The sequence below is a fragment of the Labeo rohita genome, chromosome 12 (assembly GCF_022985175.1).
Source record: "Labeo rohita strain BAU-BD-2019 chromosome 12, IGBB_LRoh.1.0, whole genome shotgun sequence".
Taxonomy (NCBI): domain Eukaryota; kingdom Metazoa; phylum Chordata; class Actinopteri; order Cypriniformes; family Cyprinidae; genus Labeo; species Labeo rohita.
In genome coordinates, this window is record NC_066880.1 from 21,772,571 (window position 1) to 21,797,910 (window position 25,340).

A 25,340-nucleotide genomic window follows, 5' to 3' on the forward strand; every position below is an offset into this window, starting at 1 on the left:
ATGAAATAGCGCACGTTGCGTTCCCAGATGATCCAAACTCAGAACAATATGCAGAGATGGAGTTTGAGACGCACATACGTAACCTAGAGGCATGCAAATAATTAAAGCGCATATATTAAACCTGCATCGCATATATTTATTAAATTGAAACGTAGCGTTTGTGAATTCTAAATAGCATTATGCATTATTATAATTTTTAAATGTGGAATACGCCAATTCCGGTATTTTGTTGATTACTCGACGTGGGCAAAATGCAATGGAGGATTTTTTTTTTTTTAATCGAGTAACAAATAGAATTGATGAATCATTGCAGCCATAATCCCTAGTATGTAACAGTCATTTTTCACAATCATGTTATGCTTCATGTTATGAATTTTAATGGTTTGATTTATTTCACACAAAACTTTTCTCTTTTTAAAACATTCCAATGGTATGAACTGGATTAACAAACACAGATTTATACACAGATTTACATACAAAACAACAACAAAAATATTCTTGCGTTTCTAAGCCTGATGTTGTGCGACTCGCTTCATGTAACATCCTGCTTTCGTCCTTCACTTTCTGCTTTTCTACCCTTCATCACTGTCTCTCTCCTGTCGCTCTCGCTCTCTTCTCATCTCCTTCAGTTCTTGTCGGTACTTCCTTTCAATGAAGCGTTTCTGATGAGCCATCTGAGGAAAATTATCTACAGAAGAGGAAATGAACATGTAAAATAGAAAAGCAAGACTTTCATAACCCTTAGTACTGTAAAAGATGCTTTAACAAACCAAAAGACTCCATAGTAACAACCTATTCACATAAGGTGTGAAAATGTTTCTTCTGAAACCATATTCAGTTTTTTTGTGAAAAATGCCACAAGTCACTTACATTTCTCCAGTGCATCCATGGCTGCTCCCATCTCAGCTTGCTGAATACTGTCGGGATAAAATGAAAAGTAAAAATGTTAAGCAACTCAAATAATGGCTATCATTCTCATGAAGGAATTAAATCCAGTATGTATGACCCATTGAACCTACAGCAGGGCTCATGTTCAAAATTAAAACTCAAGCCAAACATTTTTCAACGTATTAACACACCTAAACACATAAACTTAACATGTTAACATGGGGGGAAAAAAGAAAAAAAGGGGAACATTGCACAAATTCATTTGGGATTTATGACAAATATAAACAAGGTTTTTATAGAGGTTTCATACAGGTGAAACCTCTATAACACATTCATTTTTAGGTTGATATCACACCAGCAAAGTGCAAATAACAATTAGTTAATAATGAGTCACTTAAATTTCAGGCAATATTTTATATAATACTTTAAAATATTTTGTATTTTTTTACAATATTTTTTGCGGGTCTCTCACAAAAGAAATTAAACAAATGTTTCAGGGAAGCAACATTGCATATTATACTAGTGGACCACAAAACAAGTCATAAAGGTCAATATTTTTAACCCTTTGACCCCTTTTTGACATTTTTTAAATTTAAAGCCAAATAAATAAGCGTTCCATTGATGTATGATTTGTTAGGATTTGACAGCATTTGGCTAAAATACAGCTATTCGAAAATTTGGAATCTGAGGGTGCAAAAAATAAAAAAATAAAAAAATTTGACCCATACAATGTATTTTTGGCTATTGCTTTGTGGACCAGGGTCACATATATGCCTCTGTGTGTCATCCATGCAAAAACCAACCGTAATAAACAATTTAGCTTTCATTCCCTTTGTTCCATTTCTATTAGTTAACTTTATTAAGCTACTGACAACTATTCTAACCACGTCATGAAATTTAAGTTGCATGAGTTGGCAGATAACTAACATACAAGTGATTACAAAATTACTCTGAAATCAAAAGCCAAGATGTAAGACATAAGACTGTAGGAAGTGCTGTCCGTATGCCTGTTACACAGAGCAACACAACAGAAATAGGAAACGAGCAAATGCTAGAAATGTCACAAGACAGAAAACGAGAGCTTTTAGTGGCATAAAGCTAGCACTGGACATACCAAGGTCTGAGAGAGTGACATACAAAAGCCATTTTTGACACAGGACTAGTATGATATGCAGGAATGTGGTAATGAGGGTAAATATCTAGGTATATTAATACCTTGGTCCTTTTCCACAGCCAATCCGTTCGCCCTTAAAATACACTGCCACTGTGTAGGTCCTGGCATGAGAGGGTCCAACTGTCTGAAGTGTTCTGTAAAAGAAGATAAGCATCAAAGTTTAGATAAATGAGAACAAACCAAACTGAAACAATTCAATTAATCTGTGGCTATATTACACCATTATAAGACCTGAAACTGACCGGTGGCCTTATAACAAAAATTCTCAAAGAAGATCCAGAGAAATAAGACGTGACTACGGCTAAATTGTTTTTTCTTTTTATTAAATTTATCTCTTTATCTTTATCTCTACCTATTAATCGAAGGAGAATGAAGAGATGAAGACATAAATTAAAGGATGGTAATGGACAGAAGCTTCTTACTTGTATAGAGGAATGTCTGGCTCTTTGCCCTCTGTCCGCAGGGTTAAACAACATTGCTGCAGCTGTGATTTTGGATCATTCCAGTCCTGATTCAAGATAAACTCCTGAAAAAATAAATAAATAATTGAACCAATCAAACAGCAGTACAATGAAAAGTTACACATTTTATATACAAACACAAAACATCAAAAAATTTGTTTTGCTACAAAAGACTGCAACCATATTTATATAATCATATTCTTTTAATTAAGGGGTCATTCAAAATGTAAAGGAAGCAGCAGGGGTTTCATGTCATGTTTGAAATTGTTTGTACTCTCTGCACTCACTACACAACATGAAATAAAAAAAAAAAATAAATGTCTATTGCATATGTAGACAGCTGTTTAAAAAAAACAGCCCTGTCAGAATACAAGACTATGCCCAGTGTAAATGGCACCTTATTCTTTTCAGTGAATGTCAGTTTTTCATTACATGCCTCTGAGTTGTTTAAAAATCCTGACTTATAATGACTGATGAAGTGCAGGTGTATAAATATGGATTTTAAAAAAATAAGCTAATCTCTAATTAAGTTTGCCATACCTTGAGTCGTGGGAAGAAGCAAACATTCATAAATGTGTGCACAAACTCCAGGTCTTTATCAATGTAAAGAGCTGCAATGAATGCTGGGAAGAAGAAAATATTGAAAATTTAATAGCAATACAGACAATATGCATTAAAGGAAAAGTCCACTTCCAGAGCAACAATTTACAGATAATGTACTCACCCCCTTGTCATCCAAGATGTTCATGTTTTTCGTTTCAGTCGTAAAGAAATTATGTTTTTTGAGGAAAACATTTCAGGATTTTTCTCCATGTAATGCACTGATATGGTGCTCCGAGTTTGAACTTCCAAAATGCAGTTTAAATGTGGCTTCAAACAATCCCAAATGCAGTTGTAAATGATCCCAGCCGAGGAAGAAGCGTCTTATCTAGTGAAACGATAGGTTATTTTTATAAAAACAATACAATTTATATACTTTTTAAATGTCAAATGCTCGCCTTGTCTTGTCCCAACCTCTGTTTTTTTCCAGTTTATGTCAGTTAGGTTATGTCGGAAAAATCTGATCGTATTTTCTCCCTCAACTTCAAAATCGTCCTATATCCCTGTTTTACCTTTTTTGTTGAGGGTGTTTGATCTTCTTTGTATGTTCACTTTGGAAAGACTGGGTTGGTACTTCTGCAGCGATGTAGGATGATTTTGAAAAGATTTTTGAAGTTGAGGGAGAAAATACATTTGGAGTTTTTCGATATACCCTAATTGTCTTGAGCCAGAATACAGAGTTCAGGGAGAGCGAGACAAGATGAGCGTTTGAGATTAAAAAGTATTTAAATGCCATTTTTTAAATGAAAGTAACCGATCATTTTGCTAGATAAGACCCTTCTTCCTCGGCTGGGATCGTTTACAACCGCTTTTGGGATTGTTTGAAGCCGCATTTAAACTGCATTTTGGAAGTTCAAACTCGGGGCACCATATCAGTACATTATATGGAGAAAAATCCTGAAATGTTTTCCTCAAAAAACACAATTTCTTCTGAAGAAAGAAAAACATGAACATCTTGGATGACAAGGGGGTGAGTACATTATATGTGAACTGTTGCTCTGGAAGTGGACTTCTCCTTTAAGAACTTCAGAACAGATGGATATAAAATTACTAGGCATATTAGGAAAACTGATCCTCCAGATCAAAAGTGCTGCACATAATCATTTATATAAGAAATTACAAATCCCAGAAATCTTATAGAATGTGTTGTTTTTATTTAGCTTGTTATAATGAGAAAAAGTGTTTTTTTTAAGAAGTTAAAGATCTCTTGCAATAATCTGCAGTATCATGTCACACTTACACTCCAGTAGATCGGCTAAAGTCTTGGTTCTCAAGGCAACAGGCCGTTTGGTCTTGTCGTTGGTGATGGCATATTCCTGCATGCCCAATTCCTCTGCAACCTTCGCTTGTGTCCGGTTATTCACTAATGAGCTGCGCAGTAACTACAACCAGACAAACATACTTTATACTTCTGGGTTTTATACAGGCTGACTGACCAGAGGAGAGGGAACATAGCGACTGAAATGGCTAATGATGACTTTTTGCACTATAGAGTAGGAGTAACCACAGAGTCTGTTGGTACAGGTTACCATTAAAAATGGCTTTTAAAAATTACTGTACTGGACACCATGCATAATAGTGAGTTCAAGAAAAGACAGAAATAAAACCTGAAACCAATAATGGAATGAAATGAAAAACAAATGAGGGATATACTCACTGTCAAATGTCCTTCATGATGGTCTGGGAAGTGAATGAACAGATATTCAGTTGCCACCAGCTGCATTATAGAATCTCCCAGGAACTCCATCCTCTGGTTGTGGCCTCTGCAGACAGATACAGCAGCTGCATTAAAGCTCTAGTCGATAGTTAACTAATGATAAGATTACTGTTGTGTAGTTCCTGGCTTTGGAAAAACAGCTTCTGTCTCTGTGGGGCCTGACCACCATGTGGGTTCACCATGTGAGGGAGCACAGACACCGCTTTGAAAGATTTGTCAGTTACGTAGGACCCGACAGCAAATAAGGGAATGACTGTTTAAATTTTATGTACTGTGTGCTGCATATGCTATCTGGGCCATGACAACCAGCTGGATCAAGATTTATAAACTCAAGAAAAATGTTTTGTTAAGAATGACGTCATGTTACTCTCTTATTCCCAGATTTAAAAATAACTTTGAGCATTATCTCCATATTCTCTTGTATCATATTATATGAGCCATAACAGCCTGATGTATCAAATATGATACGCAACAAAGTATTTTTTAAAAAATATATTGTCTTACGGTTCAATAAACTGTTCCATACAAAAAAAAAAGTCACACTAGAGCACTTACAGGGTGAGGTGGTTGAAGCCTACTGTTCGCAGAGTGAAGGCCCGTGCAAGGAGACGTACATGAGTGAACAGCACTCCGATGGCATCCTCAAAATTAGTGAGTTTCTGCAGAACTGGAGATGACTCGATCAACTGCCTGTCTGTCAGTGGCTCCTGTACCTATACATACAGCAAAACATTAAGTATTTGCTTTTATGCATTAAATAAACTCAACTATTATATTACTACAATGAATCTTACAGATAGTTTCTTTAATCCAAAAAAGAAAAAAAAATTAGTAGTTTATAATAAAAATTTATAATAAAAAGACGGTTCACCCAAAAAGAGTGCCATCATTTACTTATCCTCATGTTGTTCCAAACCCATGAGACTTTTTTTTATCTTCCTTACACATAAGAAAATATTCTCTCATTATTTTTGCCCATCCATTGAAAGTCTAGGCAATCAACATTTCCAGACCTAAAAAGTGCACCAAGACTTCTTTTTAAATTCAAGTCTTCTAAGAGACACGATCACTTTATATGATGAATAAATGTAAGTTAGGCTTTTATTCACATATAAACATTCATTTAAGTGCATACTATAGCAAATAATATGCAAAAAGCACATCAAATATGGTAAACAGAAGCTCAGACATGCTTGACGCGCTGAAGAACATATTGGTTCTCATGTTCAAAGCTTATACATTTTTTGTTTTGTGTTTTTGTTTTATTTGAATATTTGAATATGTGTGGATTTTCAGTGTATGGACAAAAATGATGAAAATACTAAAATATCTTCATTTGTTTTCCAAAGAATGAACAAAAGTTGTATCTGTGTGGAACAACATAAAGGCGAGTAAAATGACAGAATTAACATTTCTGGTAAACTCTGGTCTCTTTGCATTGCCCTGCACAATTCCACCAACGCATATTTAAGAAAAAAAAAAAAAAAAAAAAAAACTTGTGCATGACATTTAAACATTGAAAATCAATTCTGCTCACACCTGTAAAGGATGAGGTGGATAGTTGAGCCAAACATCCCTCAGCTCCTGAAAAACAAAGAGGAAACAAATTGAATACAACATGACACAGTCCATTTGAGAAGAATAAGAAGTATTTGATGTACTATTTAGAGAGTTTAGAAAAGAAACATCTTATTTCATCTATGAAATGTTTGATCTATAATTTTTTTTTGGTAGTTTTGTTGTTTTTTATTATGATGTTTTTTTTCAGTTTCAGGCTACAGTCAATTAACTTACTAAATAATGACAGCAGCAGAGCCACTCTCAGATCATAATAAACAATATTTGTGCTCTTTACGCTGTCTTTTTACTGTCACATTTCCTTCATAAACAAAAAGAAGCTCTACCAAAAAAAAAAAAATGTTTGAAGTCATGGTAAATGACAGCAGTACCAGGGACAAAATAATGATTGAACATGATTCTTTTTACTTCTTATGAAAGTATTTTAACACTTTATAAACTATATTTGGTAGAAGTCTGGGAGGAAGACAAAATACAGAAATTGCAACACAACACCTCTTTATCTTGTATTTATAGACTAAAAGGCTCACTATAATAAATCTAAATCTAAAATTTGTTTATCCCTACAAACACACAAAACTCACCTCACTGTTGAACAGCAGTCTCCCAAAGAGATGTTTGGCTTCCTCTAAACCACCTTCAAGGTAAACGGCCCCTACAAAAAAAAAAAAAAAAAAAAAAGGGATGACTATACGTTTCTTTTTAAATGAGAAATTATGCATTTATTAACCAAAGACACTGTATTATTGAGTAACACTTTCTATGAAGCCAGTATTTATAATACATTATAAGGGTATTCTTAAGGCATTATAATGAATGCATAATGCATTATAAAAAGCCTTACATTATGTGGTATCATCTCATGAGAATTCATAAGAACAGTTTAAATGTATTATAATTTTTACGTATTTGTGGTTATAGCTATTAAGAGTATGATTACCTCCTCATAGTTATAACGTATTATAAGTCTCATATCTTGCCATATTACACGTCACTTTACTTAAAGCATGCAAAGACCACTTATAAGTAATTAATTATATTAATAATATTTCTCAAAGAGCCATAAGATCAGGTATCAGATCAGATGAATGTGTAATATTGACACATTTGTATTAGCAGTTTGATCATTTTGATGGTACTGCATGTCAGCTAGCAGTAATTATTATTAGTAGTATTCTAAATATATGCTAACACTGTATTTTGATGGTTCCCCAAAAGACAAACTGATTATAAGTAACTTTGCAAGTACGTGTACCTGCTACCTAGCCTAACCTTAACCTAAGTCTACTAATACTCTAAGGCAGTGGTTCCCAACCACGTTCCTGGAGGGCCCCCCAACACTGCACATTTTGCATCTCCTTTGTCTGACACAGGTCTTGGTGTCTCTACTAATGAGCCGATTATCTAAATCACGTGTGTTTGATTAAAGAGACATGGAAAACATGCAGTGTAGGGGGCCCTCCAGGAACGTGGTTAGGAACCACTGCTCTAAGGAGTGTTACTTGACATGTAGTTGGAAAATTGCTTATTGTCAATAGACTAGAGGGACCATCAAAACAAAACGTAATATAATGTAAAAAATAAATGTAATATGATATAGTCCATTATAAATTAAGTTATAGCAGAACTACGAACCAGTCTCCCTAAAAAGTATTTTTCCCCTCACTGCATCTGTGTGAAAACAGAAATCAAACCACGCCAATGGAGGCTACACAGTCCCAGATTCGGGGTGTCCAACCTGTTTATTTCACACGTATAGCAGTCAAGAAACAGTTTGACGATTGGACCACATCGTGTGAGCACATAGCACGTGTGATTTACTTGTATGTTTAGTTGGTATTTAACAAAAAAAATTTGTTGAAATCACAGTGCATGCCTGGATTAAGTGATGCACAATATGTGCAAAGCATTGGATCACTAGGAGTTGAGAACCACTGTCTAAAGCTGTCATGCATATAGAGCAGTATTTACAACATTCTGTAAATTTGTTCTTACTAGTGGTGTCAAAATTAGTGCGTTAACGCAGGTGATTCATTTTTTTCCAATTTAAATTATTTAACGCAATTAACGCAGGGGCGGGGCTAGGTTTCCCCATCCCACTCACAACTGCTAAAGAACTTTATTTAGACCCGGAACGTCTTTACGAGCATATCAAACAGGAGAAGTTTCAGCCGCGCACTCTCAACGTCCCCTCAGCACCAGGCATGAGTCAAACAAGCACGGAAACTCAACCGGTGACGATCGGAGCTTCAGCAGAACATCAGTAGTAGTAACTGTGGTCAGATGAGAGTGGTCAGGCCATATGTCAGTAAAAACGAATCTTCCTGTCCTGTCAGCTGTTATACTGTGCACGTAGCGTAGCGTGCGCTCTTCAAGTAGATGCACAAATATGCCGGTGCACGCCGAATGAGGCTATATTAAAGAGCTGTATCATATTCAAACCGAATTAAACTACGAGGATGCAATGTCGTGGTTATGTCATCAGTTAGGTCAAGAAGTTACAAAAAAGGCAATTAAAGCTGCCTTAAAACTGTGTATGTAAGTATTTATTATTTATGAGTCACATTTAAAGCAGTATCAGATCCGTGTCAAGTTCAGCAGTGGGAGCTTTCAAAGTAACAGCAGCCAAAATATCCTAATAACCATCTGCTGTGATGTCTGTTAATCAAAGAACAAAATGAAAAAAAGGAAAAATAAATAACTTCAGTAAATTTAAGCTTTATTCTATTTAATTTAGAGTTTGATAACTTTATTAAATTAGGCTTTATTTTCTTGCTGAAGGGTACAGGTATATATATGACATTTATTATCATGGGTTTTATGTGAAGATCGTTTTGAGTTTACTTAAAGTTACTTTTTAAAGTCTAATAAATGTTAAATATTGTGACAGTGCTCAATTATAGAGTAATGCTCATAGAGACATCAGTTGGTGTCAGTGATACTTGCTTTCAGTCATAAAAAACATGGCATTAAACAAATATGAAAAACATACATTCTTTATTGTTTTTACATTAATTTGAAGATTAATTTTATGATTAATGATTAATCGCACTTATTAAATGTGTGATTAATTAGTTAAAAAAATGTTTAATCGATTGACACCACTAGTTACAAAACACAAACTAAGTTTCTGAAACTATGTTTGCAAAATTTGACCTCAGTAAGCGTATTAAACACAGACAGACAAGCATACATGATAAAGCACTAACCTATCAGGGCCTCAAAACAGTTTGCCATTGCATGTCGGAGATCTGACTCTCTGCACAGGTCAGGGCCGTGGGCATATAACATGAACCGATCCAACTCCAATTTCTGGTGATGCAAAACAATGATAAAGATTAAAACAACAACAACAACAACAACATCAACAACAACACAATGCCTAATAACATCCACCAACACATAACTATGAAAACATGTATACATGCTAAAAGATGTGCAAACATACTTCAATTAATCAAAACAGTAATAAGTGTTATGCAAAGGTTTAAGTTCACTTAAAAAAAAATTGTGGACAATTTTTGTCATCTTTTTGGGTAGCATGTTTGCTGGGTTCGAGTACAGAACAAAAAAAGATACAAATGATAAACTCAAACTACAAAGGATAAAATAAATGTTTTTTGCAGCTATAATTTACAGTGTGCAGACATTTTTAATTATATCTAACATCTAGTAAACAGTCACCTTAGCAAGCATAGCAAGATGCTGATTCTGAACGATTGCTGTGCGATATGTGGCGAGTCCTCCCTCCTCCAGGTTTGGGAACAGGTAATAGAGATGTACGCTGAAAATAAAAAAAGATAATTATACAACTACAATAGGCAAGAACAACAGTCTGCGATTCACTCTATGCTATAAAAATAGAAACAACAGATCTGAAATCAAAAGGAAACTTTCAAAAGCTAAACTCATGCCCTATGTAGTGAGAGATTTACAGCACTGTTGAAAAGAAAGAAGTCTCACCTGGTCAGGAACTCAACAACTGCATCACCAAGAAACTCTAAGCGCTCATTATGATTGATTCTGTTAAGAAGACAGGGATCACAGCCTTTAGTTATATTTCTACTGCCTTTTTTAAATGAAAAAATAGTAAAAAAAACAAATCATCTATGATTACCAAATGTTTATCGGAAGAAACAAATGACTTGACTAAAATAAAATAACATAATAAAACACACGCACTAACCTGGAGGGTGACGGGTCATCCTGGCCCAGTCTTGACATAATATTAATCAAGGTGTTAATCCCTAGTGAAAAAGGGACAAAATTGTTAGTAAAGCTTTTTTTTGTTTGTTTTTTTTTGTTTTTTTTCCAAGAAAAGCTCTAAAAACATGTCAGGAGAGATTTGCTAACCCTTTTTTCTCATGTACATATGATGCACTTTCCGGTCTCCATATTTGGGCTGGCGTATGCCACAGTTCGACAGAGAGTTGCGAGCATGGTCAGGATTCATCCCAAAATTAAGATGATGACTAGGGTGAGTCATTGCCAACTGGGCAAGAAAGAAAAGCCAAAGAAAAGGAAAGTGAGAGCTGTAATGCATGGCGTCAAACTAAACATCACTAACAACTGAACATAGTATAATGTCTTTTATGAGCATTAAGTACTATAGCTACATGCTAACACATAACACATACTTGCAGCTATGCAGGACTAATGACCCAACAACAAGCAGAACTGAGAATTGTTCTGTAAGATCAGAGACTTTTACCGCCTTTCTTAGACTTTCTGTTGAAAACTGTGTTAATTTAAATATTTTGTGCAACATTTTCCAGCAGACAAATGTTGGTTTGAGCGAGATTCACTGGTGCATGCGCAATGCCATCGTCCTAAGTCAGCCGCCTGGAAGGGCTTCAGTGTACGACCAGTTGGCGTAAGTTAAAGTGATTATTACGGTTTAAAATATGGATATTTTTCTTACAAAAGTGCATCGATTCGCTACAGGAGGCCTTTATCCATCCCCCGGAGCAGTGTGAGGCACTTTCATTATGGATGGATGCACTTTATTGCAATTGTTTTGGAATGAAAAAGAGAAACACCGGTCCATGCTATTCTAAATCTAGGAAGTGCCAGGATAACTTTTTTAGTATAGCTCTGATTGGATTTGTTTAAAAAAGGATGTCATTCAGTATACACCTAGCATGGCTGGAGAGTAAATCATGGGCTAATTTCAAGATGTTATTGCAAATTAAAAACTTAAGGCTTCAATTCCAAGAATTTTCTTCTGACAGTCCTTTACGTGCTTATTTGTAAATTCCAAGTGGGCTTTAATGTGCCTTGACTAAGAGGCTTCCATCTGGCCTATTGGCCATAAAGTTGAGATCAGTGGAGCACTTCTCCACACATCTAAGTAAACAAATATATAACTGTTGTGGAGTTATACATTATAGCCATTAGTTTTTAATTTCTAGCTGTTCCTACAAAAAAAAAAAATGTAGTTAACTTTTCTTTAAAAAAAAAAAAAAAAAAAAAAAAAAAAAAATATATATATATATATATACACACACACACACACACACACACACACACACACATACACATACACACATGCATATATATTTACAAATAAATAGATTCATTTGGGTAAAAATGTGTTTTCTTTACCAAGAAAGTGGCAAGATGAAATTCCCTATTTTCTGTTTTAAATCTTTACATAGCATATTTAGGTTATAATAACATTAAAAATTCAAATCCAGATTTAGATTATCAGAGATTTATTATAAAAACTGATTCCCCCCACATTTTGTCGCGGTTTGGAAAAATAGGGCAAAAACATGACAGAATAACACGGTAGATATTGCACTTTGCGTAAAATTAAAAATTGCCTTTTCAATACCGACCAGATACAATAGTGATTTTGGCAGAAACTAAATTTTGTAAAAAATGGTGTTTATCACGGTTTGGAACCAAACTCTTTATTTTTTCTTTTGTGGAGAAAATACTGGCAGAGCAAGAAAAGCCTGAAGTACTAAATTCTTACTCTGTAGCCCCAGTAATCTGTGCTGCAATTTTACAGAATGAGAAAACAACCCTACACAAGTCTTTAACTATTTCTCTTACCTGCAGCAGGCATCGTTCCTTGAATGTGTAACCGATCAGCTTGTCTAAATGCATCAGGCACTGGTGGTAGCGGATGTGGTGAGTAAGAACCGGCAACATCATGGCATGCTGGAAAAATAAGGCATCTGACTTAAATGTTTGCCACAAAACCTGTCTAAGATTCATTGGCCTTTAAAATGCACATGTTTTTCAAGTTTTTACATGGTCCATCACAAAAAATAAAAAATAAAAAATAAAAATATCACACAGCATACTGTAGGTGCATAAACAGTAGCAAGGCCAGATCAGTTCTTCTTGGCCACTTCTGACAATTCTTCATCTTAAATCAATCTATAAACAGGCTTGTAGATTTCATTATATGTTTGACATGAAATTAACACCATTCCCTGCCATTGTTTAATTTTTTTTGATGATATTGGTTTACAGTCATAATAAAGAAAAATTACCTGTAATGAAATGGCCAAACATTTGGTAACAGAAACTGCACACCCATGAGTGTAAATGCAGCCAGTCATTATAAATGTGTGCTTCATTGGGTTGTCAGGCATTTACAAGACAACATGTACTAAATAACTACTCAAATATTAAATATTACTTAATTCACAATTAACTCAAGTATAACGATTTAAGTGATGGAACATTTGTATTAATAGAATACGCTGCAACAGAACAATACACAGGAAAAAAAAAAATTAAAGAACAGAATACTTTATTAATGCAATGTGTTTTAATTTACATCTGTTCTAATCAAGTGTTTGCCACACACTTTAAATTCAAAAGTACAGTTTTAAATACAAATGTGCATTTTTATCTTATGTTTATCTTGTTTGATTTCAACAGCTGTAGCCCCACACTTCAGCAAACCCAAGCTCAAACCCAAGCCAAATGTGTTGGTGTGTATGTGTACCTGGCAAACATCAGAGCGGATACCAGTCTTCCAGAAACCCTGACTGCTGAGCTCCACTGTGACCTCCCTTCTCATCGTATTCTTCTGCCTGATCTTCTGCAGAGCTTCCTGTAAATCACAGTTTTTGGACAACATTATGAATCTACACTTTCTCAAATCATGATGTACTGTCCTAAATGAAAAATAACTTTATGTTACCCTCCATATTTAATATTTGAAGGTGTCTTTGTCACATTAACTATTTCTAAGTCCATAAACCACATGTGCAGACACTTACCTCTCTTTGCGTCAACTTTTGTTTGTCAATTTGTTTAACCTTCGGGCTGTTGGCCAGCAAGTGCCTCAATTTCACGTAACTCTTCCACAACTTTTGATACCTGCAATGAAAGCAGTATTTCATCTTTTTTTATCATATTATTAACACTAGGCTAAAGATTTTTAGTATTTTTAGAGGCTAGTATTTTTAGCCTCGACTAAAGATTTTTCTGGTCGACTAGTAGTCATTCATTTTAAGCATTAGTCGACTATTAGTCACACTTTTATTAATAAACTATATAAATCATAATAATGAGTCTTTATTTGCCTACATAGCCTAATAAGTACTCAAGCACATGCAACATAAGCTTGCCACAGCGCACCGGCAGATGTGATAATTATGAATGTAAAAACAGCAGGAAAAAAAGAGCAAGAAGACTGCAGAAAGTGCATCCTGTTCGCTTTAATTATTTTACAAAAGCGCAACGTTTCTTTGTTATTCTGACTGCACACAAATAAATGTAGAGTCTTTACAGATTAGAAAGATGTATTTCTTTTATCTGTATGACCAAAAAAGTATTTTATTAATTAGTAATTTTAAGAGCAAGTGACCACACCAGCGCCTCCTCACAGACACTTGAATAGCACATATTTTCTATGCAAACATTAGATTGCTCGCACACAAATCGGGGCCACTCCGATTAATAATCAAACATGTTTGCTATTTGGTATTTTAAATCGGGATGATGACAGCTATATGATTGCATCAGCACTTTCACAACAGCCAATGCGCGGCCATAAAACAGCTGCTGTATGGTCCGTTGGATAGTGGAGACGGAGAAAACTGCTTCTTGAGTTTTTGTAGTAACACTGTCTGTATAATATGTTGAAAACATACCACATCCGCAAGGAGTAAGAGAAGGTTTGGGGTGAAATCATCTCAGTTTTGCATTAAGCACACTAGCTAACATATGTAAACATTAGTTGCTGAAATGACGATCTGTTGTGTAAGATCACGTGAGACGCTCCCTCCATTATGATAATCTTAATAATATCTTGTAATGTGTGCTGCGCCATGATTTTCAAATCTTGTAGTGTGCGCATGTTTAAGATTCCAGGGTAAGATTCTCCTTATGTGTGCGCTGCAACCAGATTTCATAATCGGTTAGGATTTTAAAATCCTATAGTGTGAGCCCGGCTTAAGTTAGCTGGTAACTTTGTTAGGAACTTCAGCATAGTATTGGTTTAAATCAGATAAATCATTAGAAGCCCAGCTAAAAAGCAAAAAGAGAAGTGGTGAGTGCTCAGTCAGACTTACTGTGGGTCTCCAGCATAGCTAAGCTGGGCAGGTCGGATACCAAAATGCACAATGATGGGAAAAGTGATGACACTGGAGTTGAACTGCTCACGATCTAACTGGTCAATCCTCACAGAGCTGGGTTTCTGTGTGAATACAGGCACATACACAAGGACACAGTTAAAGGACAACCGTGTTTTGATGACATGACAGTGACCTTATATTACTGTGGATGCACAATCATGCAAAAGCTTTTGGCTGCTGATGTCAGTGCAGAAACTCAGTCTTTTCACCTGACATCATGCCATTGTTTTTGTGTAAATGTGTTTTACCATGCCAGGATTGGTGACGATCATGCCTTTGCACTCCTCAGCATATTTTTGCCACTCCAGCTCCTCCCACTGTAGCATGTTTGCGATCTCCTCTTCAGGAACTAGAGCTGTGCTGCTGCGCAGCAGATACAGCAGCACCTGGTGCATGGACAGCACTTCCTTTCCTCCATCTGACACATGAGCAGACACGACAACATCAATCACACTGGTGAAGCATTTTCTCTACTGTATAAATAAACTAATCACATAAATCACACAACATAAAATACTGTTCAATTTTTTCAACACTTCTCTCAGGAAATTGTTCCAATTGCAAATGTTTTGGTATTCATGTGCTTATTGTTTTTGTTTGCACTGCAACAACACAAAAAAACAGAGAAGAAAAGTCAAACTTGATAAAATTTCACACAGAACTCAAAAATGCACTGGGCAAAATGATTGGCACCTTGTCAAAATTGTAAGAAATAATTGCTTTTCAAGCATGTAATGCTCCTGTAGTTTGTATTTAGACACACCTGTGGCAAGTAACAGGTGTGGGCAATATAGTAATCACACTTGCAACCAGTTTAAATAGAGAAAAGTTGACTCAACCTTTGTGTCACACTGAGCATAGAGAAAAGAAGTGTAAAGAGTTGTCTGTGGATCTGAGAGAAAAATTTTTTGGAAAAACATGGACAATCTCAAGGCTACAAGTCCATCTCCAGAGATCTTAAATGTTCCTGTGTCCACTGTGCGCAATATCATCAAGAGGTTTACAGCCCATGACACTGTAGCTAAACTCTCTGGATGTGGACGGAAGAGCAAAATTAATGAAAAATTACAATGAAGGATTGTTCGAATGGTGGATGAAGAACCCTGATTAACTTCCAAACAATTTCAAGTTGATCTGCAGACACAGGGTACAAGAGTGTCAGCTCGCACTATCTGTCGCCATCTGAATGAAAAGGGACGCTATGGGAGGACACCACTGCTGACACGAAGACTGAAATGGCAAGCGATGAGTCCAGATCCGAATCTCATCGAACACCTGTGGAGAGATCTCAAAACAGCAGTTGGGAGAAGGCATCCTTCAAATCTGAATGACCTGGAACAGAGGAGTGGTCCAAAATTCCAGTAGAGAGGTGTAAAAACCTCAGTCATGGTTACAGGAAGCGACTGATTTCAGTTATTTTTTCCAAAGGGGGTGCAACCAAATATTAAGTCAAGAGTCTCAATAACTTTGTCCAGTGCATTTTTTGGGCTCTGTGTGGAATTGTATAAGATTTGACTTTTATTCTCAGTTTTTTTGTGTTATTCCAATGCAAACAAAAAAATAAACAATTGAGTACCGAAACATTTGCAACTGCAACAATTTTCTGAGAGAAGTGTTGCATCTTCTGACAGAATTGCTAGGGTGCCGATATTTTTGGCCATGACTGTATATAGATATTTATTTTTTGTTCATCAATGAAATGGACAGAAGTCCATGATGAACTCACCTGGGAGGAATCGAACGAACCGTGGCATAAAATGAAACCTCTGACAACCTGAGTGGCCATTTTCATCAGGACCTGTGTGACAGCACAACTATTACTATGGCTTATGTACTTATGGTGCGCTTGTGTAGGGTTGAATATGTGTGTGCACGTTACCTATGAGGTTCCAATCGTACAACTCCAAGACGTCTTTAAAGAGGTATGAGGAAAACAGCTCCAGGCCTTTAACGCAGTAGTTCTGGTCAAACACAACAGATTACAAAAGCTGAGCATTTGTGGGTCACTTCACTTGTGCTAGAAACAACCAGTATGTCTGAATTAGCACTAAAAACATCAAAAACAAAGGGAAACTAAAAAAAAAAAAAAAAAAATCATTAATATTTAAGTCAGTGTCAACATGTTTGTCTCATTAGAAGAATTTTAATTATATGTGCATAGAATTATTATGCCCCATTCACACAGGGCGTCAGCATTAACGCTTTCTCGATGCCGAACTGAATTATGGGTCTGTTGCGTCGCGTCACTGGCGTTACTTTTCAAGCACCAACGCAGGCGTCAGCCAATCAGATCGCCTTATGCAAATATACTAGTGCAGATGCTAGCCAATCCCGTTCGGTGCAGACAAAGCTTCAGACACGCCCTCTGTGAAGCGTTAATGCTGATGCCCCGTGTGAAATTTGATAATGTGGGATGCCACATACCTCAGGTGCCATCTCTTCTATAAAGTGGATGGTGTAATCGATGTTGAAGCGAATAACCCGACACAAAGGGATCTAAAGAGGGGGAAAACAGTTAGTCTGGGATATAAATGTGAATTAAATTCAATTAATCTTCGCTCACTGGCACATACTAATTTTATTCATTTTTGAGTTAATTTATATACAAGCAATGATCTATGAACAATATCTGTGGCATGCATAAAAATACTTTTTCACTGTATATCTTTAGTAAATCCTGACAGTGTTTGCGCTGGAACGCCGTGTTAGTAAATCTGAGCCCAAAAGTCTAAATTGTTCATTTAGCTGTTGAACTACTGTTATAGGCAGATAAATTTCTGGTTATGTACTGCTGATATAATTACTATTAGTGGGGTTTATTTTTCAAACAATTACACCATGGATTGTCTGCTGTTCTTTTGTGCAAGTTAAAACAGAAACGTTTAGATTATTTAAATACTGATTTTTCTTTCAATTGTTGTTTAGTAACAAAAACTAGGGAACATGTAATAATCTAGATACTAGGTTTGACTGCAACCACGCAAAAGTCACAAGCTTACATTAGTAAGTGGTGTGTGAGAGAAGCAGGAAAAGCCCTCAAACAGGTACTCGTGGTCGTCATATTCAATAACCGTAGGTCTATCTGTCTAAAAGAGAGAGAAAGAGCAACAACTATATCCACTGGCAGAAACAATATAAGAACTGAAAAAAAATAATAATCAGAAGAATAGTTGGATTAAAACAGCACAGAAACCTACTAGGAAGTTGGTGGGTGGGGACACAGTTATTCTGTAGTGGAACAGTTTGCCGGCATTGTTACTCATCGGCCGACAAGATTTCACTGGCTGTAAGAGAAAAGAAAAAAGCTCCAATCAGTTTGACAACCCAGACAAATTACTGACATTTCTAGCATTCATAATCACTGTGATGAAAATGCTGGGTTAAAATAACTTTTAAACAAAAGCATAAACATGACATTTTATTTTCAGAATAAAAATGAACGCCTAGGAATCCACAATTATAATAACGCTGGTATTGCTATTATGCTGATCAGTACAATTTACACAAAAAAATTACACACAAACAATTATAGTAAAAAAGCACGTCTAACTTAAAGTAGGCTCGCCAGATTTGCTTGGACATAAAATCAGTGCTTTGATTTGCAATAAACTCTATTAGCATGTCCACCGGTGAAAAGAGTTCAACTTTGGCATTGACTGTTTTCTTGGTCTAAATTTCTTTGTGTGGGATGGATTTTTCTGCCCTGTTTTCTTTCAGACCACTAATGATGAACGTCTTGGCACGTTTTCAGCATCTGTTGTCCATTTAAATGGAGTTAATCTTAAATGCTGAGATTCCCAAATTTACTTCCATTACTCCAAATCTTGTGTCCTGTGTGAATATTCCTGCTTTTTCAAAATCAACATGCATCCAAAGCTCCTGTCCTGAGGTGTTTGTGCTTTTGAGATTACGGAATACATCTTTTTCTACCAGATGTGTTATCAATTTCAAACTTCAGATACTTTAAAATTGTAAATGTTTGCATTTAAGTGTATAAACATCTGAATATGGCTTTAAAACAGATGAAGTAATTAAATCAACGCATATATACCTGTTCACCCGGATAAATACTGTGTCGGATTCCAGTTCGCCTGGCTTTAGCACTGCACTTGCATAATGGCCCGTCATTCATCTGAGTTTTAAACACAAGAACAAAGGAAGATGAATAACTGTAACCCATACAAATATACTTATGAATATTCACTTTTGGTTGAACTATCCCTTTACTAACAGAGGCATTTTAATAATATTGTCCCCATCAAGTACTGAGGTTGTGTTGTAATGTAATGTAAGCAATGTAAGAAGACTGGTTAAAAAAAAACTGATAATAATATACTTTGTTTAGTTATCCAAAATTTTAAATTAGCATCTCTGGATTTGATTTTTCAGCCTATTGGGTTCAAAATTATCTGGTTTGGTTATTTTTATTTGATGCATCACTATCTTAAAATGGCTTATTGTGCAAAAAATTATTTCTCAGTAAAGTGGCTGCAGTGAAGGTGAAGCACACCTGTCCGGGGTCATTGTACCACAGCTCCTCATGGAGGCGGTCAGGATGAGCTTTCTTCCTCTTGATCTCAGCAATGACATCAAACACCTCAGAGTCAGAACTGCTGGAGCAACTGCTACCGCCTCCGTCGGAATCACATTCAGATTCGCTGGAGCTCTCATCTGCATAACACACAAGAAATTCATCAAGGGCTGAGTAATATAGCTAAAACTATTTGTGTATTTGCTTAATATTGTGCTCTGAAATTAAAACTAAATCAATCAAAGGAACACTCTGGACATACACACGAAACTGATTGTTTTATGTTTACCCCTTCACTTCTTTACCTCCACCCATCACTTACTGTAGGTCTAAAATACTGTTGGAGAAACAGTATACATGCATTTAGAATACTGCAACTCCCTTGTAATTGCAAGACATTCCAGACTCGACGTAGTGATTTTTTTTATTGCTTTACTGCTTCATGTAAATGAAGAAAAATTATTTATTTCATTTTCATTAATATACATAAACATGAAACAGTTTGTTCTAGTCCTCTTACCTGTCTGGCCAAGAGGTGCTCTAAGTGTACATTTGAGCAAAACGTTTTGGTGTTGCTGTTTTAGCTTTATTTTAAATATAGTTTGAACAAAAATGAAATATGAATTATACAACAAATATCTGGAATGGAAACTATTGCATTTGGACTAACAGTCATTAGTCAACTAAGCATTAGTCGACGAGAAGAGGTTTGGTCGACCAAAATTTTATTACGTCGCAGGAAAAAAAAAAAAAAAAAAAAAAAAAAATTCACACAGTCAGTAACGGACAGATCATTAACAGCTGGTCTATGTGGTAATACAGTACATCAGACAGGACATCCAAATGCTAGCCTATCATTCATCGATCTCAAATATGGCTTTTCATCTGAAATACATATATGTAGCAGCAAACTACACATGGCCGCTCAATCTAATGTTAGTCTAATGTTAAACTTGAAAAATGTGCGCTATTCTGTGCAGAGTGTGGAGGCTGAACAGCAGCATGCACACTGCATGACAGATGGAGGTGCCGGTGCAGTCACTTGCTCTTAAAATACTCCATTTTTGGTCATACAACTAAAAGTAATACATCTTTCAACTCTGTAAACGAAACATTGCGCTTTTGTAAAATAATGAAAGCAAACAGGTCTCTGTGAACTTGAGCGAGAAACTTCTAAGTTCTGTGTATACTTGCCTTACAGACATGAAAAATGTATCTACAGAGAGCGAAATGTCTACTTTTAAATGAACCAATTCAAACAGAAAACAAATATTCTTAGATTATGCAATCTGTATGAAACATACATACAGGCGCATCTCCGCCAATTTCATCTCTTAAGCCGAAAACACTATTTTTTCAATAACTTATTAAAACGTTAATGCAGTCTCCCTGCTGTTTATCCCTGACACATTCCTAATTATTACTTCTTATAAGCTTTTTTTGCATGTGCTTAAATGCTTATTAGGTTATGTAGGCAATTAAAGGCTCATTATTATGATTTATATGGTTTATTTATAAATGTGCAACTAATAGTTGACTAATGCTTAAAATGACAATCTTTAGTCGAGGGCAGCCCTACATTCTGGTCTACTGAAACACAAGTCATTGTCATTTTGTCATTGCAAAGATATAAAGATACAAATGCAGTTTAATGACTTCACTGCAGAATGTACTGTCATGTTCATAATGCTGGCAAATTTGATAGAATATTATAGTATAGAATATACATTACATATTTTAAATAGTAAGATAAACAATACCCTGATCCTCATCCAGTTTGGTCTTGGGTGGTTCCCATTTAGGCCTGCTGGATTTGGCCCGCTCCTGTCTCCGACCAAGCTCTTCCTCAAAGCGCTCATACAGATCTCTCAACTTACTAGTACCCACGACTGTAGAGTCACCCTACAGATTAATAAAAAAAAAAATTAGAAACTGAGTATCTGACACATTTTGGTCATGATGCCATCACAATATTTAGTACAAAACTCTTTACAGTGCATTCATTTCAAAGGTGTAATTTTGTGGTAAATTTGTAAAAATGTCTCTTTAATTTCTAGCCACTCATACATTATTGTTATTTTCACTTTTAAAGTTTGTTACACTTTCAAAACAATGATCTGTTTGTTTAAGCAGGCCAACATGTCAATTTTTGACTCAACCACTGGAGTGAATTTGGATCAGGACTGTTTGTCCGCAGTTTGTGTTTTGTTGATTACTGTTGATTACCACTTGGTCCATGGGATCATTTGAGTAGTAGTTCTCAGCATGTGTACAGCGGATCCAGGCAGGTTTAAGTAACTCTTCCTCTCCTTTCTCCTCTTCGTGGCGGTCCGTGGACGGCTCCTCTGAATCTCTACTCCTGCTGTAGCTCGCAGATCTCTCTCGACTGCTTGAGGCGCTGTCCATTCTCCTCTCTTTCTCCTCCTCCACACGCCGACGCTTTCTCTCTCGACTGCCTGAGCGGTTGCGAGTGTGTTTCCTGTGTCTGTCTGAGGGGGGCGAACCTGGCTCATCTCTATGTCTATAGCGCTCTCTGGGGAGGCAATATTACGGGGGTAAAAATAACATAGCAACAGGCAACCCAGAAATAGTACTTATTGACATAAGTGTTTAAAAGTTGTCAACTCAAAAACATTTTTGGGTAGGAAAAAAAAGCATTTATACCACTTTGCGGCAGCATTAAATACCTTTCTGAATTATAATGCTGTCATAAGACACTTTGGAAGTGTTACAGTGGCTTATGATAAGCTGGTCCCAGAAGTCTAAACAGAAAATGCAGAATATAAACAGTAAAGTCTGTTACCTGCTGCGGTGTCTCGACGGCACTCGGCCTCTGTCATAGTCCGATTTACACCGCGGGCTGTCTGACCGCCTGCGCTCTGAACTGCACCCTCTATCCCGTTTCTCTCCTCCAAACTCTCGATTATGCCGGCCTCCATATCCTCCGTAGCTGTGGCCCCGGTGCCGGTGGTCATCATGGTGACGAAGTCTTTCAGGTGAACGAGAACAGGATTCTGTCTTGTACTGCGGAGGTGGGCGGGAGCGTTCAGATTTGAAGGAACCTCCAGGCTGCACGTAAGCTGGGTTGAAGCTCGGTGGAGGAGGGAGCTGTGGCTGTGGAGGGTAGCTCATGGGATATGATGGCGGGTAGGGCATGGAAGGTGGCACTGAGGGCGGCACAGGTGGAAGGGGTGGAGGGGTGACAGTGGGCATCATGTAGGGGTAAGGGCTCTGAACTGGAACTGAAGCAGAGCTGTCTGAGTTGTGAGGAGCAGGTGGAGGAAAAGGGGGAGGCTCTGGGAAGACTGGTGGGCGTACGGGGCATTGGGGCAGAGTGTTAGAGCCCTGTGGTGGTGGAGGGAAATGGAATGGCATGAAGTCAGGATGAGGTGGCATGTAGCCACTGCTGCCTTGAGGGTTGTATATGGGACCTGGAGCGGCTGGAGGGTCGTAGTGATACCGTGGGGGAGCGGGCCGGTACATTGGGCCCGGAGCAGGTGGTCTTCCCCTCGGGCATCCACGGCCAGCGTGGAAAGACATCTGTAAAAAAGACACGGATGTGAGAAAGATGTGGATATAGCCAGAAGAATGTTGTTCAACTTGGATCACATGTGACCTGTGGCCAGTCATATAAAGACACCAATGCGACTGAAACACTTTCTGTCAGTTAGAACTGGAGGAAACACATCTGAATTGTATTATTTACTTTGTTTTATTTTGCTGTCTGTTTACTTGTCTTCAATATATATGTCTTCTTTATATTTGTTACATATAACTCTACATTTTAGCCTGCAGTTAGTTTTTCCCCCAGTGGAAGGTATAAAAAAATATGTTGAGAAATATCTCAGTTTGTCTATACAGTGGTCAGTGTTAACCTACACATTCTTCAAAATATTTTCTTTTGAGCTCCACAGAAGACAAATTATTTTATTCCTTTATGAATAACGTTACATCGAAACACAATAACATTCCATTGGACACAGTAGCAGTTTCTAAATATGAGAGGACAATAATAAAATTTCTTTTAGACATAGTAGCAGTTTCTAAATATGAGGTCAAAAGACAGCGGCGTTTCTAATGTCTTGGAAGCAGTGATTAACATAAAACAAGATCATTCTGAGGTGCAGCCGGTAAAAAAAAAATTAACATGGCATATCTAAACCACTGGCCTTGCAAGCCTGCTCCGTTATAACGTTACAGGTCTTTGGCGGAGTCAAATCTTGTAGTCCTCTCAAAACCTGATTTGAAAGATCAATGCATTGTCCCACCCAAATGCATCTTAGAAGGTATGTTCTCCTAGCGTTTTAACACTAAAAATTAATTCACTAATTCACTCTAAAGTGTATCTATAGCACATCATTTTCAGCATCAGACAGAACAAGAATTTAACTATGAAATCAAATTTTTTTTTTCCAGAAGAATACAACTCACCTTTAGAAGCCTTCGCTAACGCTTAGAAACTGAAGAAATAAACCAGTAATGCTATTTATGGTATTTTATCTTTACAGCGATAAAATGCTCAGTTTATGATGCAGTGCTTTAGCTCGTTCACGACGCGATGTGTGCTGCAGCCAATCAGACGAATGCTGTATGACATGTACCCAATGAGAACGCGAGAAATGATACCTCGCTGAAATACCCTTCATCTTGTCGTTTTGGTGCATCACTGCCACCAACTGAGCTGGAGTGCAGAGAGGCCACGCAAAAGGACAACGCTTGATTTACTTGATTCTAGTAAATGTTTACTTTGTCAACAGTTTTTTCTATGTGTACATCAGACATGTTTGTAATAAAACAAATTCATCATGCTTTCTCATTTTTGGTTGAACTATATTCCTTTTATGACAGCAGTCCTAGAGCTGACATAATAAAACATGATAACCATGTTCTTAGATTTTGAGATGTTTGAAAGAGAATCAGCTCACTTACTCACATTTGTTTAGTTAACTATAAATAGTGCACAATCCAAAATGTTTCATCTTCTTTTCATTATATAACTTTAATAGACAGGCCTTAGACTAAGCCAGGATTAAGTCATAGTTCATTTAAGTAATTTTTAAGTGCCTTAGAACCATTACTGGTGTGCATCTTGAGACAAAACAAAGGCACTGATATATTTTAAGATCAGACAGTGCAAGTTCTTTCAGCTGAAACAGCTCAGACCTACATTTTAGTCTGGGACTAGACTTAAGCCTTGTCTGTGAAACGGGGGGGTATAATCCTAAAACTTTCCAGTTTTAAATTAAAAAAGTTTTACATTTATCGTAACATGCACATCAGTACAATATCTTTTCTCTCTCTCTCTTTTTTTTTTTTTTTTTTTGGAATATCACATTATTGGGATGTTCAAGCTGAGTAAAATGAAATGGCATTACTGTATTACAATAAAGAACTGTGTATGGGTCCCAGATATCTTGAAATTAATCATATTTACAAAAATGAATAGCATCTCCAGTCTGATGAAGGCTGCATCCCCTAAAGGTCAAAAGACGATATGTTCTCCTGCTTTTTGTGGGAGAACAAAGTACATGTCTTTGGAGAAGTAAAAATCACAAGCACTAAGTAATGTTGAATATACCGTGAACATTACAGGTCATAAATGAGTGACAGATTACATTAGACTTGCATGCATTCATTTGGGAGATGCTTTTGTCCCCCTTGTCTAATTTGTAAGGAGTAGTGCCTGATGAATCATAAAGAAAAAAATGTGAAAATACAAGTCTAGCAGCTGAACCATGACAGTTGAACACACAGAAAAACACAAGAAAAATAAATACTGTGATAAATA

At 36.6% G+C, this 25,340-nt stretch overlaps 1 protein-coding gene across 1 annotated transcript; it reads right to left on the reverse strand.

Moving 5' to 3' along the window:
* Positions 1-346: 346 nt before the first annotated feature.
* drosha (drosha ribonuclease III) lies at positions 347-24,141 on the reverse strand. Its single transcript, XM_051124625.1, has 31 exons — positions 23,984-24,141; positions 22,356-23,092; positions 21,779-22,085; positions 21,313-21,454; positions 19,532-19,692; positions 19,073-19,153; positions 18,219-18,305; positions 18,021-18,107; positions 17,446-17,517; positions 16,901-16,982; positions 16,748-16,819; positions 15,270-15,439; positions 14,959-15,083; positions 13,663-13,762; positions 13,386-13,493; positions 12,479-12,586; positions 10,772-10,910; positions 10,605-10,665; positions 10,382-10,441; positions 10,103-10,202; positions 9,628-9,730; positions 7,003-7,073; positions 6,380-6,424; positions 5,396-5,553; positions 4,781-4,886; positions 4,364-4,505; positions 3,064-3,146; positions 2,485-2,588; positions 2,104-2,196; positions 871-917; positions 347-688 (listed from the first exon to the last, which is right to left on the reverse strand). Exons 2-31 carry the CDS (start codon positions 23,090-23,092, stop codon positions 573-575), a joined length of 3,867 nt encoding a protein of 1,288 aa, XP_050980582.1. The 5' UTR covers positions 23,984-24,141; the 3' UTR covers positions 347-572.
* Between the last annotated feature and the right edge of the window lie 1,199 nt (positions 24,142-25,340).

Bases quoted from the DNA above. Each gene is read 5' to 3' on its own strand.
- drosha (XM_051124625.1), bottom strand. From the start codon at position 23,092: ATGTCTTTCCACGCTGGCCGTGGATGCCCGAGGGGAAGACCACCTGCT. The intron at 13,763-14,958 runs GTAAGTCTGACT...CTTTCATTGCAG, and splicing joins AGCTATGCTGGAGACCCACA to GTATCAAAAGTTGTGGAAGA. The intron at 4,887-5,395 runs GTAAGTGCTCTA...ATCTGTCTGCAG, and splicing joins GGCTTCAACCACCTCACCCT to AGGCCACAACCAGAGGATGG.